Source organism: Papio anubis, chromosome 6 (genome assembly GCF_008728515.1).
Source record: "Papio anubis isolate 15944 chromosome 6, Panubis1.0, whole genome shotgun sequence".
Taxonomy (NCBI): domain Eukaryota; kingdom Metazoa; phylum Chordata; class Mammalia; order Primates; family Cercopithecidae; genus Papio; species Papio anubis.
The window spans coordinates 115,471,775-115,490,240 of NC_044981.1; the positions used below are offsets into that span (position 1 = coordinate 115,471,775).

General features: G+C 37.3%; 1 protein-coding gene across 4 annotated transcripts in view; it reads right to left on the reverse strand.

Annotated features, from left to right (window-relative positions):
- The window catches only part of STXBP5 (syntaxin binding protein 5), a 193,501-nt gene extending 175,670 nt beyond the window's left edge, over positions 1 to 17,831 (reverse strand). For all 4 annotated transcript variants that reach the window (XR_646362.4, XM_003898071.5, XM_021937745.2 and 1 more), the window contains exons 1-2: positions 17,103 to 17,831; positions 15,739 to 15,836 (exon numbers count right to left, since the gene is read on the reverse strand). Coding sequence is in view for 3 of the 4 variants with exons in the window: in XM_003898071.5 (XP_003898120.1) it covers positions 15,739 to 15,836; positions 17,103 to 17,255 (251 nt within the window). In the remaining variant the exon portion in view is untranslated. The remainder of the gene's footprint in view (positions 1 to 15,738; positions 15,837 to 17,102) is intronic.
- Between the last annotated feature and the right edge of the window lie 635 nt (positions 17,832 to 18,466).

Below are 18,466 nucleotides of genomic sequence, written 5' to 3' on the forward strand. Positions count from 1 at the left end.
AATTACAATTTCTTCTTGTTATTATAAGGTACTCATATTACCTGTGAAGCGGTATAGTGTTCTTTCAAAGTAGACCCAGATTAATTCTAAATGTATACTGTATATTCTAGAGCAACTATTTAAAAAAATTTAAAAAGTATAACTGATATGCTAAGAAACTGATATGCTAAGAAGAGAAAATGTGGAACCATATAAAATGCTCAATTAAAACCACAAGAAGCATAAAAAGAATGGGAAACAAAAATAGAAACAAAAACAAGGGCAACAAATAGAGAACAGTAACAAATATGGTAGGTATTATTCAAAGTATATCAACATTCACTTGGCCGGGCGCGGTGGCTCAAGCCTGTAATCCCAGCACTTTGGGAGGCCGAGATGGGCGGATCACGAGGTCAGGAGATCCAGACCATCCTGGCTAACACGGTGAAACCCCGTCTCTACTAAAAATACAAAAAACTAGCCGGGCGAGGTGGCAGGCGCCTGTAGTCCCAGCTACTCGGGAGGCTGAGGCAGGAGAATGGAGTGAACCCGGGAGGCGGAGCTTGCAGTGAGCTGAGATCCGGCCACTGTACTTCAGCCTGGGCGGCAGAGCAAGACTCCGTCTCAAAAAAAAAAAAAACAAAAAAAAACAAAAAAACAAACAAACAAACAAAAAAAACATTCACTTTAAACTTCAATGGCCTAAATACACCAATTAAAAGACAGATCATCAAAGTGGGTCTAAAACTAAGACCCAGCTATATACGCTGTCTGTAAGAAATTCACTTTAAATATAAAGACACATATAGCATAAAAGTAAATAGATGAAGAAAGATATGCCATGCTATCACTAACAAAAGAAAGCAAAGTAGCTATATTAATTTCAGACACAGACTTCAGACCAAGGAAAGTTATCAGAGATAAAGAGGGGCATTACAAAATGAAAAAAGAGTCAATTCTCCACGAAGGCACAACAATCCTTAAAGTGTTTGAGCCTAAGAACAGAGTGTCAAAATATATGAGACAAAAACTCATAAAACTGCAAGGAGAAATATATGAATCCACTATTACAGTTGTAAACCTTAATATCCCTCTATCAGAAATGGACAGATCCAGCAGGCAGAAAAAAAGTGCCAACAGAGCTGAACTCAACACCACCCTCTACCAACTAGATATAATGGACATCTACAGTCTACGTTATCCAGTAACAGCAAAATACACATTCTTCTCAAACTCGCATGGAACATTAACCAAGATAGACTATATTCTATGCCATAAAATATACCTCAAAAAATTTAAAAGAATACAAATTATACAATGGCAGCTCTTGGAACACAATGGAAGTAAACTAAAAATTGATAACAAAAAGAGCTGGAAAATCCCAAAATATGTGGAGATTAAACAAAACAATTCTAGTAACGCTTGGGTCAAAAAAGATATTACGAGAAAAATTTTTAAATGTTTTGAACTAAATAAAAATGAAAACAACTTATCAAAATTTGTGGGAAACACAGAAAATAGTACTTAAAGGGAATGTATACCATTCAATTCACATATATTAAAGAAGAAACAGCTAAAATCAATCATTTCCACTTTAAGAAACTACAAAAAGAGGAGGAAACTGAATCCAAAGTAAACAGAAGAAAATAAATAATGACAGTTAAGAAAGACATCAGTGAAATTGAATACAGGAGATCAAAGGAGAAAAATCAACAGAACTAAAAGCTGCTTCCTTCAAAAAAAAATCAATAAGCTTCTAGCCAGGCTAAGGAAAAAGGAGAGGGGACACAAATTACTAACATCAGAAATGAAAGACGGACATCACTTTAATTTCCATGGACATTAAAAGGATAATAAAGGAATACTAAAAACAAATCTATGCCCACAATTTTGATGGCACAGATGAAATGGACCAACTCCTTGAAAGATACAACCTACCAAAAGTCACACAAGAAGAAAGAGACAATCTGAATAGGCCTGTATACATTAAAGAAACTGAATCAATTAATAGATTCCCAAAACAGAAAGTACCAGGACCAGATGGGTTAACTGGTGAATTATGCCAAATTTCTAGTCTCTTTCAGAAGACAAAAGCAGAGGAAATATATTCTAACTCATTTTATTAGCCCAGCATTACACTAATACAAATACCAAAGGCACTACGAGAAAAGAAAACTAAGATCAATCCCTCTCATGAAGATGTATGCAAAAATTCTCAATAAAACTTTACCAAACTGAATTCAATAATGTATAAAAAGAATCACACAGTATGACCAAATGAGATTTATACCAGGTATGCAAGTCTAGTTCAACATTTGAAAACCAATTAATGTAATCCATTACATTAACAAGCTAAAAAAGAAAAATCACATGATTATATCAACTGATGCAGAAAATCCAACACTCATTCCAGATAAACACTGTCAGTAAACTAGGAATACAGGGGAAGTTCCTCAACTTGATAAAGAACATCTACATAAAACCTACAGATAACACACTTAATAGCAAGACACTCGAAGTTTCTCCACTGCAATCAGAAACAAGGCAAGGATATCCCTCTTATCACACCTTTCAACACTGTAATGGGAGCACCAGCTAATGCAATGAGCAAAGGAAATAAAATGTATACAGATAGATTAGGAAGAAAGAAAGAAAACTGTCTTTGTTCACTGATAACATGATCAACTACGCAGCTATCAGAAAGAATCAACAGAAAAACTCCTGCAACCAATATGTGACTATAGCAAAGCGGCCAGGATATGCAAGCTTAACATATAAAACTCATTCACACCCAGGCGCAGTGGCTCATGCCTGTAAACCCCAGTACTTTGGGAGGTAAGATCACTGGAGTCCAGGAGTTCAAGACAAGCCTGGCTGACATGCCAAAACCCTGTCTCTACAACAAATGTAAAAATTAGTTGGGTGTGGTGGTGTGCACCTGTGGTCCCAATTACTCAGGAGGCTGAGGTAGAAAGATTGCTTGAACCCAGGAGGTCGAGGATGCAGTGAGCTGTGTTTGTGCCACCACACTCCAGCCTGGGAAACAGGGCAAGATCCTATCTCTAAAAAAGAAAAAAAAAAAAAAGGTCAGTGCCTTCCTTATATACCACAAAAGAACCAGTGGAATTTGAAATAATTAATCTGAAATTATTTGAAATTTATATTAGCACCCCAAAAAATGAAATACTTAAATATAAATCTAACAAATACGTACAAGATCTACATGAGGAACAGCACAAAACTCTGGACATGAGAATATTCTGCATGATATTATAATGATGAAAGACATGTAATTATATTTGTCTAAACTCATAAATTGTACAAAGAATGAACCCTATCATAAAGACTTTGGATGAAAGTGATGTGTCAATGTAGATTCAGTGTACCACTCTGCTGATAATGGAGAAGGTTACAAATGTTTTGGGACAGGCAGTATATAGAATATCTCTGTACCTTCCATTTATTTTTGCTATGAACCTAAAACTGCACTAAAAAATGAAGTCTATTTAGAAAATATAATAAAAATGAAGACAGCCACATCATCAAGATAATAAGAGTAGGCAAAATTAATTTTTACTGCTTACTCAATGCTAATATTCTGCTAATCTCATTTAAGTAAAACTACAAAATGAACTATTTCTGCAGTAAAAATTTAACAAAATGCTAAGAATAACCATGAAAAAATGTGTACATCAACATTTAAAACTTTAAGTCAAGACAATTGTAAACATTTTACAAATGTCCAACAGGATCTGAAAACTTAGGTCGGTCAACTGCTTTCTTTTAATGCGAATAAAACAAGCACTACAACAGAAAATTGCAGCATTCAGACTAATATGTAATTATAGTATTCACTAGGTTGGAATAGGCCTCTAGTTACCTCCTTCCACGATTATTTTTAGTAAGAAATTTATTATTATTTGTAAACAAATTAGAGTGGTTGAAAACAATCATTCTTAATATTCACTGTTTTGGAGTTAGGACTATTTTTGAAGAGGCAAAAATGAATTATATTTATTATCACAGGCAATTATTTAGAACGGTTTTTGATATACAAATATACTTTTAAAGGAATCACTTGCTCAAACTACTATTTACTATGTAGTCATAAACAAGAGTGGTCTGGGTTAAATGAACAAGAAAGAATGTAAATTCTCACATGTAAGTAAAAACAGCTTTGTATCCCAGCATCCATTCCCAGATGCCTAATGGCTAAGTTCTTTTCTCAACTATGTTCAGTTAATTTTAAAAGAAAAATACAACACATTATGAAAAATACAGTACAAAGACTGCACAGATGGAAAAAATCTGTTTCAACTCTTCTCCTTTTCAAAAGACAAAAAGAGACAAACACACAAAAGGAAAAACATTTAGCAGAAAGTACTGCAATAGCTGATGCCGCCAGATTTATAGTCACCTCTGACAGAGTGCTGCTGTGAAAAAGCAGAGGTACTGCTATCACAAAAAAAAGACTATGTACTTTCAAGAAAGAGCAGGATGAAGCACTCTTCAACAAACAACTTCACCAGGAAAAGCTTCAAAAGTTCCAGACTGCACTTACTTGGGGAAAAAAAAAAACAAGACCAAACACTATTATTAAAACACCTCCAACTGTTTAAAACTTGATGTTTAACAATAACTACCATGTAAGTTCTAGGACTCATCGTATCTTTTACAAATAACAAGCTGTATAAAGCAAACCTTATTTTTCAAATGAAGATTAATATAAAACAAAAATTAACAGCTACTTTTTATTTAAAAACCTTGCTAGGTGAATGTTCAAGTTAAAATCACAGCTCCAATAAATATAAAGAAATATGCTCAGCATGTTATTTCATTTGTCATATATATATTTACATATACTTCCAAAAGAATACTAGTTGGAGAAATGAAATCAAGTAAAAATTAGCCTCATTTACTAAATAAAATTATATTTTTATTTACTGCTACTGGAAAAATGCAAAAAGTGGTCAGTGGGCAACTATTAAATATTTTCAAAAAGTAGATATAATTTCAGTTTCCAATTAAATTACCATGTATGTTCTTTCCAACAAGAAGCATGTAATATATCTGATTCTAAAGAAAGTGGCCAAAAATCTCAATTTTCTTCTAGGAGCCTTGTGAATTTTTTGTCTGTTTGTTTTGTTTTTTGTTTTTGAAACGGAGTCTCGCTCTATCACCCAGGCTGGAGTGCAGTGGCACGATCTCAGCTCACTGCAACCTCTGCCTCCCAGGTTCAAGTGATTCTCCTGCCACAGCCTCCCGAGTAGCTGGGATTACAGGCACCTGCCACCATGCTTGGCTAATTTTTGTATTTTTAGTAGAGACGGTGTTTCACCATGTTGGTCAGGCTGGTCTCGAACTCCTGACCTCAGGTGATCCGCCTGCCTCAGCCTCCCAAAGCTGGGATTACAGGCGTGAGCAACCATTCCCAGCCATGAATTTTTTAAAAATACATTATTCATTTTTCAGGTAGTTTTTTGCCCAGTTATTTTTGACAAACATCTGTAACATCAAAGAAGCCACAATATTTTAATAAAATGTTTACATTCACTTTTATCTTTAAAGGCATCTATCTAAATGTACTACACATATGTATATGATATTAAGAAAGATATTAAGAAAAAGCTACAAGGCAAGTATATTTTTAATTAAAATTAGGAAGTCAAGCTAAGCACTTCAATAATTGAGCTAATCATTAAACTACCCTCAAAGGATGCCTAATTAAGCTACTTTTTTTTTTTTGAGACAGAGTCTCGCTCTGTCACCCTGGCCGGAGTGCAGTGGCTGGATCTCAGCTCACTGCAAGCTCTGCCTCCCGGGTTCATGCCATTCTCCTGCCTCAGCCTCCCAAGTAGCTGAGACTCCAGGCACCTGCCACCACTCCCGGCTAATTTTTTGTGCGTGTGTGTTTTTTTTTTTTTTTTTTTTTTTAGTAGAGAGCAGGTTTCACCATGCTAGCCAGGATCCTCTGGATCTCCTGACATCGTGATCTGCCTGCCTCGGCCTCCCAAAGTGCTGGGATTACAGGCGTGAGCCACCGCACCCAGCCTAATTAAGCTACCTTTATTATTATACTAATCATAATTCAATAGAGATAACACCCCTCTCACAAGATTAAAAAAGAAACTATAAAAATAATCTACCTTGATATATAGAGTTACTGTGTATTATTAAAAATTACTGATTCTTGGCTAGGCGCAGTGGCTCACGCCTATAATGCAAGTACTCTAGGAGGCTGAGGTGGGTGGATGGCTTGAGCTCACGAGTTCAAGACCAGCCTGGGCAAAATGACAAAACCCTGTCTCTACAAAAAAATACAAAAACTAGCCAGGCGTGGTGGCAGGCGCCTGGAGTCCCAGCTACTTGGGGGACTGAGGTGGGAGGATCCCTTGAGCCTGGGAGGCAGAGGCTGTAGTGAGCCCAGATAGCACCACTATAGTCTACCTGGGCAACGGAGCCAGATCTTGTCTCAAAAAAAAAAAAAAAAAAAAAAAAAAATTACTGATTCTTTTTAGGACTCTTTTATTTGTGACGAAATTTCAACTAGCAGCAAGTGCTATTAATGAAATTTAAACATAAAAATGTATTTCTTACTGAACATTCTTCTCTGCATATCCTTTAAAAACAAGCCAGGCTGATAAACTAAGGCAGAGATTGGCAAACTTTGGCCTGTGGGCCAAATCCAGCCAACTGCTTGATTTTATAAATAAAGTTTTATTGACGCACATTTATTCTTTAGATATTGTTTTTGGTTGCATTGTGCTACATATAAGCAGAGCTTAGTAGCGGTCACAGAGACCACAAAGCCTACCATAATTTGCTATCCAGCCTTATATAGGAAATGTTCGCTGACTCCTAAAGACTTAGATCTTCTTTAAATGTCTGCGCACACACACATACTCATCCACCCTATGATCCTTACTGAAGGACATAAAGTTGATCATTTAGGAATCCGTATGTTCCCTCGTCTTGATTTTATAATTTATACACTCCTACTATCTAATTTCTGGACTCTTGATAAAGGAGACGATACTGGCTGATTTTGCTGATTTGCATTACTTTGGACTGCACCGTATCTTGTCATATCCTGTAACATTCTTCATAGGTTATTTTAAAAGAAAATGCCACTCCATATTACAGCTATAACTTCCAAAAGGTCTATTTTTAGACATTTAATGTCACATATTACTTATAAAGAAATGGCAATATAGAAATCAAAATCTTAAAGGCTCATCTAAGAAAAATATGGCTAAATAGGTTAGAAGTGGGGATGGAATCAAACCAAAACATATGTCACAAAGACAAAGACACTGGGTTTTAAACATAAGAATTATTTAAACACAGAAAAGTTTATTCTAGACTTCTAGACTTAAGGATCACTAAACACATGGCCATTGCGGAACACTGACTGTAGGCTGCCAACTGTGTCAACAATTCTTACCCCAACCGCCTTCACCTCAGCTTACCTTCCACTCATGGCCAAAAGAAACAAGATAAGTTACATGGTAAACAGAGCTGATATACAAAATGTATTTAAAAGTAAATATGAGGAAAATAAGAGATTAAACCAATCAACTAGAATTGCTAAATCTGAAAGTAGATGATGGCATTATACTTAAATTATTTAAAAATGATAATACAGATACATAGAAGATCATGAAAAAGTCCTTATTTTTATGGCTGCTAATAAAGATCAGAAATGTGTTCAAATTAAAGTACGAAATAATTGTATAGAAACCTGAATGTCTCTACAGGAAGTCTGAGTAATTAAATCAGAAAGTACCATAACTTCTCCTTAGAATGTGTGCTGCATATGACTAAGAGAAGAGAAATGTATCAAGTACCTTTTGGCAGTTTCGTATGATTATAGTTTTATGAACTCTTAGTTTATTTCATAAAAATCAAGTCAGTAATCACTTTGTTTTGCTTCCCAAGAACTTTTGTAGAATGACAATATGTTTAAAATCTATCTTAATTCAAATCCAAATCTAAAAGGTATTAATAGTGAAATGCTCTTTTCTCTGTATCAATCTGTTATACTCTTAAACAGATAAACATCTGTTTAGGTCAAACCAAAAACTATTTCCTTAATCTGCCATCCCAAAATACCAAGTATACCTTCTGATGATGCTAATATAGCAAATCAGCTCAAGAAACTCTCATTTAAACATCGAAAACAAATACACATTCTGATTATTACTAATTATTACTGCCATATTACTGATATCCTAATTATTAATTTTCTTCTTGTAGCTGGGCACAGTAGCTCATAATCTTTAATCCCAGTTTGAGCCCAGGAGACCAGCCTCAGCAACAAACTACGACCCCATCTTTGCAAAAAAGAAAAAAGAAAAAGAAAAAGAAAAAAAATACACACACACACACATACACACACAAAATTATGTGAGCCAGGTAAGGAGGCTCACATCTGTGGTCCCAACTATTTGGCAAGCTGAGGCAGGAAGATCATTGAGCCTGGGAGGTCTAGGCTGCAGCGACCTGTGATTGTGCCACTGTATTCCAGAGCGAAACCTTATCTCAAAAAAAAAAAGAAAAAAATTCTTCTTGTAAATAATTGCCTCTTCCAGGACATAAAAGTAAAGCCAAATTGATCCAACACTTAAGCTTATCTTTTATTTAGTGATACTCAAGCCTATAGTCCAGTTACTTACATGTAAATGCCCAGCAAGTATTACTCTAAGTTATTATAGTATACAATTACCAAATTTAGTACTCAAATTACATACTAGCAATTCAAGGGAGATAGTCTCTATAATAAATCTCTAAAGATTAATCAGATCATATGATCAGGAATTCAATATTCTTAAGTTAATTTATTTTAATTTTACATCCTGACATTTAACAAACAAGAAAGAAGGTAAATTTTGTTAATAGTATTAAAAAAAAGTCCTGGTTTCCTATTTCATAATGAAACCTTATCTGTTATACACAGAAAATGCTACAACCCACCATCTTAGTATTCAATGTGAGCTACTGTTTCAAGAAAGACATTTGTATTAGTTCATTCACATGCTCTTTCCTGGTCCCTCCTGTAAACAAAGGTTTACACTTGTGCTTCTACTGACTTGGATTATGAATGTAGTCAATGGACACAAAGCTGAGGGAGCCACAATGGTATGGAGTCTAATACTTCATTCTCTTTAACAGGAACTCAGAACAATCAACCAGAAGATCCCTCTACAGGAACACAGTCCAAAGAATTCCTAAATCCCCCACAGAAAAAGAAATTCTAAGATCCAAAAGTTGTAAGGATTCTTGGAAATAACACATCCCAATTTCCTCATTTTACAAGAAAGGAAACTGAAGCACAGAGATTTTAGTTCACTTATACAAAGTAAGTCTGAAGATTATTAGAACAAGAATCTCCTAATAATAAGGTAATGGTAATTCTTCCAAAGTGCCTTTACTTTTTCCTTTAGGATGGCAAAATTAAATTGTAATTTCAAATGAATCATACTGAAAACCAAACAGAAAACAAAGAGAATATCCAACAGAGAAAAAAACTCATCTTACTTAAAGCAGAAAGGCTTACAAAACACGGACTTGATTCTCCAATAGTTAACATATTCTTTTCAATTCCATGGCTTTTATCACATTTGTTTCCCTCCACAAGAAATCCATTGCAAAATAAACTGTTTCCAAGCAGATTCCATTTCTGGTTGTTCTGAAATAAATGTGCCTATTCCTCCTGCTGCAGTAGTCTATGCTAAGAATCACAACTTACAGCTGATACAGCACTCATTCTTCCTTTTATGCAATGTCCTCTTGAATGAGGAGCTAAGAGTTGAGATATGAGCTGAGTATTTCAAGCTCCTTGTTTCTCCTGCACAACTACAATTCCAAATGACCAAAACTCTTCCATGAACAAAAAGGATGGAGGAGGAGGAAAGCAGCTTTGAACAAAAATGATGGGGAGGGAGAAGAGTGGACAAAAATCTGGCGTGGTGGCTCATGCCTGTAATCCCAGCACTTTGGCAAGTTGAGCTCAGGAGTTCAAGACCAGCCTGGACAATACAGTGAAACTCTTGTCTCCGCCAAAAATAAAACAAAATAGTGGTGGCACACACCTCTGGTCCCAAATACTTGGTAGGCCAAGGTGGGAGGATTGCTTAAGCCCAGAAGGTGGAGGTTGAAGTGAGCTATAATCCTGCTACTGCACGCCAGGGTAACAGAGTGAGACCCTGACTCAAAAAAAAACAACAAATAAACAAACAAGAAAAAACACTGGCTAAATTCTAAACTAATTATTTTACTTTTAGCCTATTTCAAATGGAAATCATTTCCAATTTTTTTTCATAGTACAATTATGTTTTATAGAATAAAATTAAGTAGCAAGTCAAAATATTCTAATGCTATCTTATAAGTACTGTACAGAAAGTCATTAATCAATTTAGCATTTACTATATGTGAGAAACTTTCACACACATTAATCTAAGTCGCAATTTTGAAAACTTGTGGTTGAGAAGAACATAACCTTTTTTTTTTGAGATGGAGTCTTGCTGTGTCGCCCAGGCTGCAGTGCAGTGGCACAATCTTGGCTCACTGTAACCTCTGCCTCCCAGATTCAAGCGATTCTCCTACCTCAGCCTCCTGAGCAGCTGGGATTATAGGCGCACACCACTCATGCCAGGGTAATTTTTGTGTCTTTAGTAGAGGTGGGGTTTCACCATGTTGGTCAGGCTGTTCTCAAACTCCTGACCTCGTGACCCACCTGCCTTGGCCTCCCAAAGTGCTGGGATTACAGGCGTGAGCCCCCATTCCCGGCCGAACACAACCATTTTAAAAACAAACTCAAAGAAAAGAACAGTGCTTTTCAATATCTTTTCCTCAAAGTTTGTATTAGCTACAAAAATTAATGAAATGGAGGCCTTCCTACACAGTTGCCACTCAGTATTCACTGAGAGAAATGACGGACCTGAAAATTAAAGCCACAGAAAAACTCTCATATGAATAATAATCACGTATTATAATAAAATGTAATAATCATGTATCCACCAAAATATCCCTTCATGATCGGAAAAGCTACACACACACATTTTAGTAGATTTAACCGTGACAATAACCTCACAAGCCAGGTAGCATTATTATTCTTATTCAACTGGTGAAGAACTTGGGCTAAATGCCCAACCAGGGGCACCTGGAAGTGTTTTGGAGGGTCTGGGTTGCCACATTGACAGGGGAGGCAACATGGGCATTTAGTAGGTGGGAGACGAGGATATTAAATATCCTGCAACGCACTGGACAACCCCACAGAATTATCCTGCCCAAAAAGCTACCACTTTGAGAAACACTGACAGAAAATAAATGGACAATGCCAAACAGCTACTAATGACTTTAAACATAAATTCAATAACAAAAGCCTGGAAATCACCAAGGACCAGCCAAAAAAACCAAAACCAAACAGTAAAAGTATATCAAATTCTCACATTAAAATAGGAAGTCTAGGCTCCTCTCTCAAAATGATAACACAATAAAAGTTAAAGATAACATAATTTCAACTCAACATTTCTCTGCCACTTCTTTGCCAAGTTTTTCACTTCGCTTATAATTGCCTCATTACTTTACTTGCAAAACCTTATCATCTTTAGTTACTCCCTAAGATTTTATACAAACAAGTCATGCCCTTCTCCAATTCCCATTCTGCCACCCCTGTTTTGGATCCACTTTACTACCTATATGGATTAATAGTTTTCTGTGAGGTTCACTTGGTCCATTCTTTTCATCTATACCACTACACCACTAATCATGCTAAAAAATCACACTTTCTTCCTGTCAGCATCTCCTATTACATAACTATAATTCCTAACTGAACATCATGCAGATATCTCAGGTTAATATTCAAGACCCTCAACAGCCTCCTTATTTCTCCTGCTAACTCATTTATTCCAACCAGCCTCTTTTAGTATTCCTCCAAACTAGCATAATTCCCTTTTCCATGCTTTTGCCCATACTGTTTTCCTTGCCTAGAATAATTTTCCCACTCCTTCCTCTCTGTCATTCTGAATCCTTATTTACCCATGTATAGAAATGTTCATCAAATGCAACAAATTTACATGTAACCTGACTTTGTGTAATGTCAGTAGAGCCCCAAATAATTCTCTAATTTCGACTGCTTATTTAGTTCCAGTCCTTCGGTTAGAACTGGAAACTTTTTGAAGAGAAGGACCACATTTTCATTTCTTTTGTATTACTCCTCTAGAAGAATACATAGCTACTTGAAATCATAAAATTTTTCCTTGAAGAAATCATTTAATACTGCACCTTCATTTTTATAGTAAGGAAAAAAAACTAATTCAAGGACATGTAATTATTTAGTGGAAAGAGAGGAACCAGAATTCAGGCCACAATTTATAATCTAATGTTGTCTGACACTCAAGTGCTTGTTAAATCAACTCTAAGGTAAAAAAATCATTTTGTAAGCCTGTCTCCAGCAACATTACTCTGCATTATAAAAGACAATCCATGCCTCGTCAAAATAGAGATTGTCTATATCACTGTATTTTCCACCAGTCAAGAAGACAATGAATGAGGTTCTTCCATAATAATTTGACAATTCATTTTTAAACCTCAAATTTTTACACAAGTTCAGTAAACCTGAAATTCCATTTTTCTGCTCAGTCCTTGAAATATTCACATATAAAATGACCTCATTGTGTTTAGAAAAAAATTTATTTTAAAAATAATATCAGGGTAACCCATGATTACATTACAGTATGAAGCAATTTGAAATTTTAGTAGTAAATCAGAAGTCTAGATAAACACAATAGCATTATTAAAAATACCTTCATTCTTCAATCTCATATTCTCTCCAGAAGCCAAGAAGGTTTAGCACTCAGCATATTTATATCATCTGTCATTTGCTATACATTAATGTAGCAAATACATTTAATTTATTTTGCCTCATTATTTATCTTATTAAAGGATTCAGATTTTTCATTAATCCTTGTCTACAAACATTAGCTATCAGTTATACCTTTCTTGTCTGGTTTTTTGGTTTTAACCCAGAGTAAATAAATCAATTTAGTAAAGTCTTCTGACAGTTAGGATGACATTCATCAGTTAAACTACATATACATTTGGAATTGTAATAGCCTAATCTTACTTCTAAAAACATCGCCTACTTTTCAATCTGCAAGGAAAATACTTTATCTAGAAGTCCATTTTCTGCTCTAAAATGTGATAACTTTTTAGGATAATTGTGTTACAGACTACAAGAGTCTAATATAAGAAGAGAATAAAGGATCAAAAGAAACCAATTACAATAGGAAAATCTACGAAAGCTCCAAGTTAATATATACACACTTGTAGTAAATCTGCACATTAAACCAATGTGGAGATTTGGAATTCAGGTGTCTAGTTTCAAAAATAACAAAGAAGAAGATACTAACATATATCTTAAAGCACATATATGGAAAATGAGATAAAATAAAAAGGGCTTAGTCACTTTCTATAAATCAGAACCATAATAAATAAAGCTCATAGCTCATCTGCTACTTAAACTCAACAGAAGGAATGACTAGGTGGTATTACTGGCAAGCAAGCCAATTTATCACTCTGGAATGTTCATAGAAATCTCATAAAAAGGCAAAGTAGAAAGTAATTTGGTAAATAGTTTTCCAGACTTCCTTCTTACTAAGGAGGTTCTAAAAATATTTTAGAGTATAATTGCAAACTGTAATTACAGGTTCACTTTTATTCACATATTTAACTATAAAAAGTATACCAAAAGTCATAGACAAGCGATAATTTTGGCCACCTGATCCTTGATTTTAATTGGCAATTAGCACTAGGCCTCACAATTTACACCTTTTGTGCCATATCAATTACTCAAAAGCATTAGGGTAAAAGTGTTGTCTAAGAATCTGGTTTTATAAAATCAGCCCTGCTGGTGGTACTCACTTATAATTACACTAAATTATAAAAGGGCTAGTTTGGCTGTTACAAGGAAAAAAGGTTATTTACCAAAAGAATGTCGAGACCACACTGGGAAAACAGTAAAACCTAAACTCATTTTAAAGAAAAGCAAAATAATGGAAAAATAGCTTATTTAATTCAACTTCACTTTCCTTCTTCTAGTCCAGTTATGCAATTCTTTTGCTGGGAAAAAAAAGAAACTGCTTTCAGTTCCAAAGAATGCATCTACATCCAACGCTATACTAGTCTTGTCTACTATAGAGTTTTGCTGAACACTCAGGACCCACACTGACAAAATAACTTCATTCCCATCTTCACACAACAACCCTAAACTGGATGGTCTTGATCATTGAGTTCAGGAATAAATATACCTAAACAATTGAAGCCAAAAAATGTTCTGGTCATAACCATCTAGATATTTGGGCAAGAGCACTTGAGACATACTGTCTCAGAAATTAACAGATTCAGATCTAGCCTGGTCAGATTTTATCGCTTATATAGGTATGACTGCATAGTATTTACTATATATAGTAGACTTCACTTAGTAACACAATTCAATAGTCCATCCTAAAACTTCTATTAGCATTTTGAAGACAGCACATTAAATCACAAATAAAACTTGAGGCATTATCTTTATATATATACGTGTATATATATCTATATCACATAGTACTTCTTTGAAATAATGACTTTAAAATGTAAGTAAAATATCTGGCACATGTTTAACTCAAATGTAGATTCCCTCGCTCCTTCTCAGGAACCAGAAAAATCTAAAATGCAAAGGGGTAAAGCTCCTCCCTTATCCCATATTTCTTTTCTTTCTTTTCTTCCTTTTTTTTTTTGGACAATAACAATGTCTATTGAGATCATCTAGTGACTTTGTTTTTCTATTTATCACCAACACATTACTCATTAATATGTAGGAAGTAGATATCCTACAGATGGATGAATCCAAATCTTAAGTTTAAAAATAAGAATATATTTCGGTTAAGTATGTTTCAAAGTCACAGTAAAAGAAAACACATTTCAATATAAAAATAGAAAGTGAGCAGTCTGTACTGCTCTCAATAAAAAATTATCTTGAAAAAAATCTTTTGAAGTATTTGAAAAAAATGCTTGATAAAACTAATATAGTTCATACATAACCAGGAAAATTCTTTCTATACTAGTAGTTTAATGTATAGTAACCTAACAGTTTTTACAAATACATAACAAATGTAGACTATGAGAGAAAAAACATATCAAGAAAATAAATTTAACCCTATGCATTTTTCAAGAAAATGCTCTAAAAAATGGTAGAAGTATTAACCATTTATAACTTTATGGAAAATTAATTTGCTGCATTTATCTTCTGCTAATTATTTTTCTACACGGACATGTCAAAAACAACCAAATTCAGATTCAAATCCAATCTCCAATTTATTAGAATAGGTCATAAGTTCAATATCTACCATGCATAATATTTTTTAAATTGTCTTTAAATCTCATCCTTAACATACCCCATTCATCAGACCAACAGTATAAGCAGATATATTTTTCCTCATAAACTTCTATCTCCTTACAAATAAAATAGTTATTATAACAAAACTTTAGACCTCTCTTTGGATATATGTTTAGCTACTATAAACGAAGAGCTGAGAAACATCACAGCAGTATATAAGCTGAATTATAATCAAGGGAAAAGCCAACACATGATTTCTCATAGTATATATCTGATCACACCAACAGGAAAATAAAAATTTTCTTTGGAACTAATCCTCAGAAGCACTGGGGAGAAGTTAAAAAAGTAGAAGTTAAAAAACAAAATTAAAAAAAGGATACAGCCTTAAAGCACCAGTCTGAGTTCCCACTGCCAGGATCTTCTGTACAGGATCAAAGGCCAGGGCTGAGGGTTGATAGGGAAATCCATGGCGAACAGTCTAGGGATGGGCAAGTGACATCACAGCAACCAAGGCAGCAAGCGAAATTTAAAAATAGAAAAGTCAACAGAGGCATTAGAATTTAGAACCACTACCACTGATGCAAAACACATACACATGCACTTACTGCTTTTAAAAAAATAAGTGAAACCTACACTCACAAAGTCACTCACATAGAACCTGAAACAAAAACCTAGTCCAGCGATATACTTTAATTTCGCTTTTCCATACTGGTATTCCATAGAAAAAAATATTTTATTAATATTCCATACTATTACATCGACACCAAATGACTAAAGTTTGCAATAGTACAAAATTCTGTAAACCCATTAAATGCAATTCATACTTTATTTTGGCAGTATTCATTTCATCATTATTTTATTTGGATGCTAACGCAAGTACTTCTAAGGAAAAGCTGTCATATAATTACTTTAGTCAAGCATTCAGTAGAGCAATAATCAAACCTCTATCTCAACATTTTACACTTGTAACAGAACGAAGATGAGTACAACATATATTTTTGCAATTTACTATTAAGGTCATAATCATTTTAGGGCATTAGACATACACACACACACACACACTTTTATGGAACTCTGACATACAAATACATAGCTATTTAAGAGAAAGGCAGGTATTAATACCGAGACAAGTTTGTGTTTCTTATTAAGCAGCTGGTGAATTAATTCGCTGCATCATTCTTTCTGAATTACAGAACGCTATAGCAATCATCGTGCCATTAACAGGCAAAAATCTCAGTACTAACTTTTTAACAAACAATGATAAAAAGAACCCTACGATTTCATATCGTAAGCCATTCACCACATTTTAAGGTAAAAGTGATGAGCAAAGGTGTGGTAGAACAGGTTTGGCTTTTTGATAAACAACATTCATTAGACACCGTTTCCAAAGGAAACTTCGAAGTCGGTGAATCATATTAAAACGCTTGAATATAAAAGCTTCCAGGTTATTACTGGCAGTGTCAGAATACAAATTAAGGGTCGGATAATAGTTTGAAGCAACCTTGAACTGACTGCTGCATGTGCAAAGGGAAGAGAGAAAAATCAACGAGAAGGAGTAAAGGTATCAATCTCCAAAATAACCCACCGAAGAAAGGTTTGCCAGGGGAGGAGCGAGCATTTTATTAGAGTTATTATTATTACTGGCGTTCTCTTCCCTTGCATTCCCATGTAAAGCCCGAGTAGCCCCCTTAAAACAACCCCAATTTTTCAATGACGGCGTCGCGGGGCTGCGCGCTCCGTTCACCTTGCAGAGCTGAAAGTGCTCGGACTGGAGCGTTTCCTGGATCTCCGGCTCCCGGTTCCCAGGCGGATGCTGCTGCTGCTGCTGCTGCTGCGACGCCGAGGACGAGCTGGCGGTCAGGCCGTCCAGCACCTTCCTGATGTTGAATTTCCTCATGGTCTCGGAGGGGCTCCCCCGCAGCCCGGGAGGGGAGGCACGGGGGTCCCCAGACAGGGGAGACTACCCGGGGCCGAGGGCAGTTTCGACCGCGGAAACGAAGGAGTGGGAGTGTGAGGGCAAGGAGGCAGCTGGGGGGAAGCAAAAGATAATCCGAACAGGAAATACTGCGACGACAAGAGAGGCGGCCGCAAGAACCCCGGGCGGCGACCCCTCTTCCTCCGAGGCCGCCGCTGCTTGGTGCGGCTGCTGCGGCGCCGCTTCAGCCGCCGCCGCCTCCTCGCTCCGCGGCCAGGCAGCAGCAGCAGTGGCGGCGGCGCCCGAGCCAGCTCAGCCCAGCCTCACCTGGCCGCGGGCGGACTCTGCGCCGCGCCGCCGCCCCGGCTCGCCCCCGCCGCCGCCACCGTAGCCGCCGCGTCCATGGCCCGCGGCCGCGCCGCTGCTCGCCTGCCCCGGCCCCGCAGTCCCTCGGGCGTCCTCCGGCTCCTTCTCCTCCTCCCGGGGGTCGCCGGCGCTCTGTCCGCGGCCGCCGCTCGGCCTCCCAGCCGCTGCCCGCCCGGCCTCGCACACTAGGCGCCTGGGGTGGGTCCCCGCGCCGCCTGCCTCGCTCCGCCTCGCTCCTCCGCCGCTGGACCGGCCCGCCCTCGCCGCTCCCGAGCCCGGCTGCGTTCCTCAGGCGCCGCCGCGGCAGTCGGCTGGCTCTCCCCGCCCAGCTGCTCCCCCTCGCCTGACAGGGCGCCTCGACACACGACACCAACGCCCGCCCCGAGCAGCAGCGGCAGCCGCGGTTACAGCGCGGGCCACGGCGGTGGCGGCAGCAGGGCCTCCCCAGAGCCGGGCTGCAGGACCTGCGCATGCGCGCCACAGCCCAGTTCCCCCACCCTGGCCCCGCAGGCCCCCAGCCCCCAGCGGGAGCGAAGCTGGGGCTTAAATTATCTGCGAAAATCCCAGACGCTGGCTAAATTTCTCCCACCCTAGTCGAGTTGCCAGAGTATGCAGCTGCTTCTCTTGCAGCTGGCATAGTAAAAATGTTGACGACTAACAAGCAGCATGAAACCTTTCTTTCCAATTCAGTCATTACAGCAGGGGTTGATGCTTTCTCCCCGTTAATGGGGTGCACGCTCCCGGCCGCTAGCTGCAGTATTATTGTTCTTGCTTTGACGGGCTTTGTTTTTGTTTGATTGGATTTGAGTTTTGAAAAAGAACGTCTA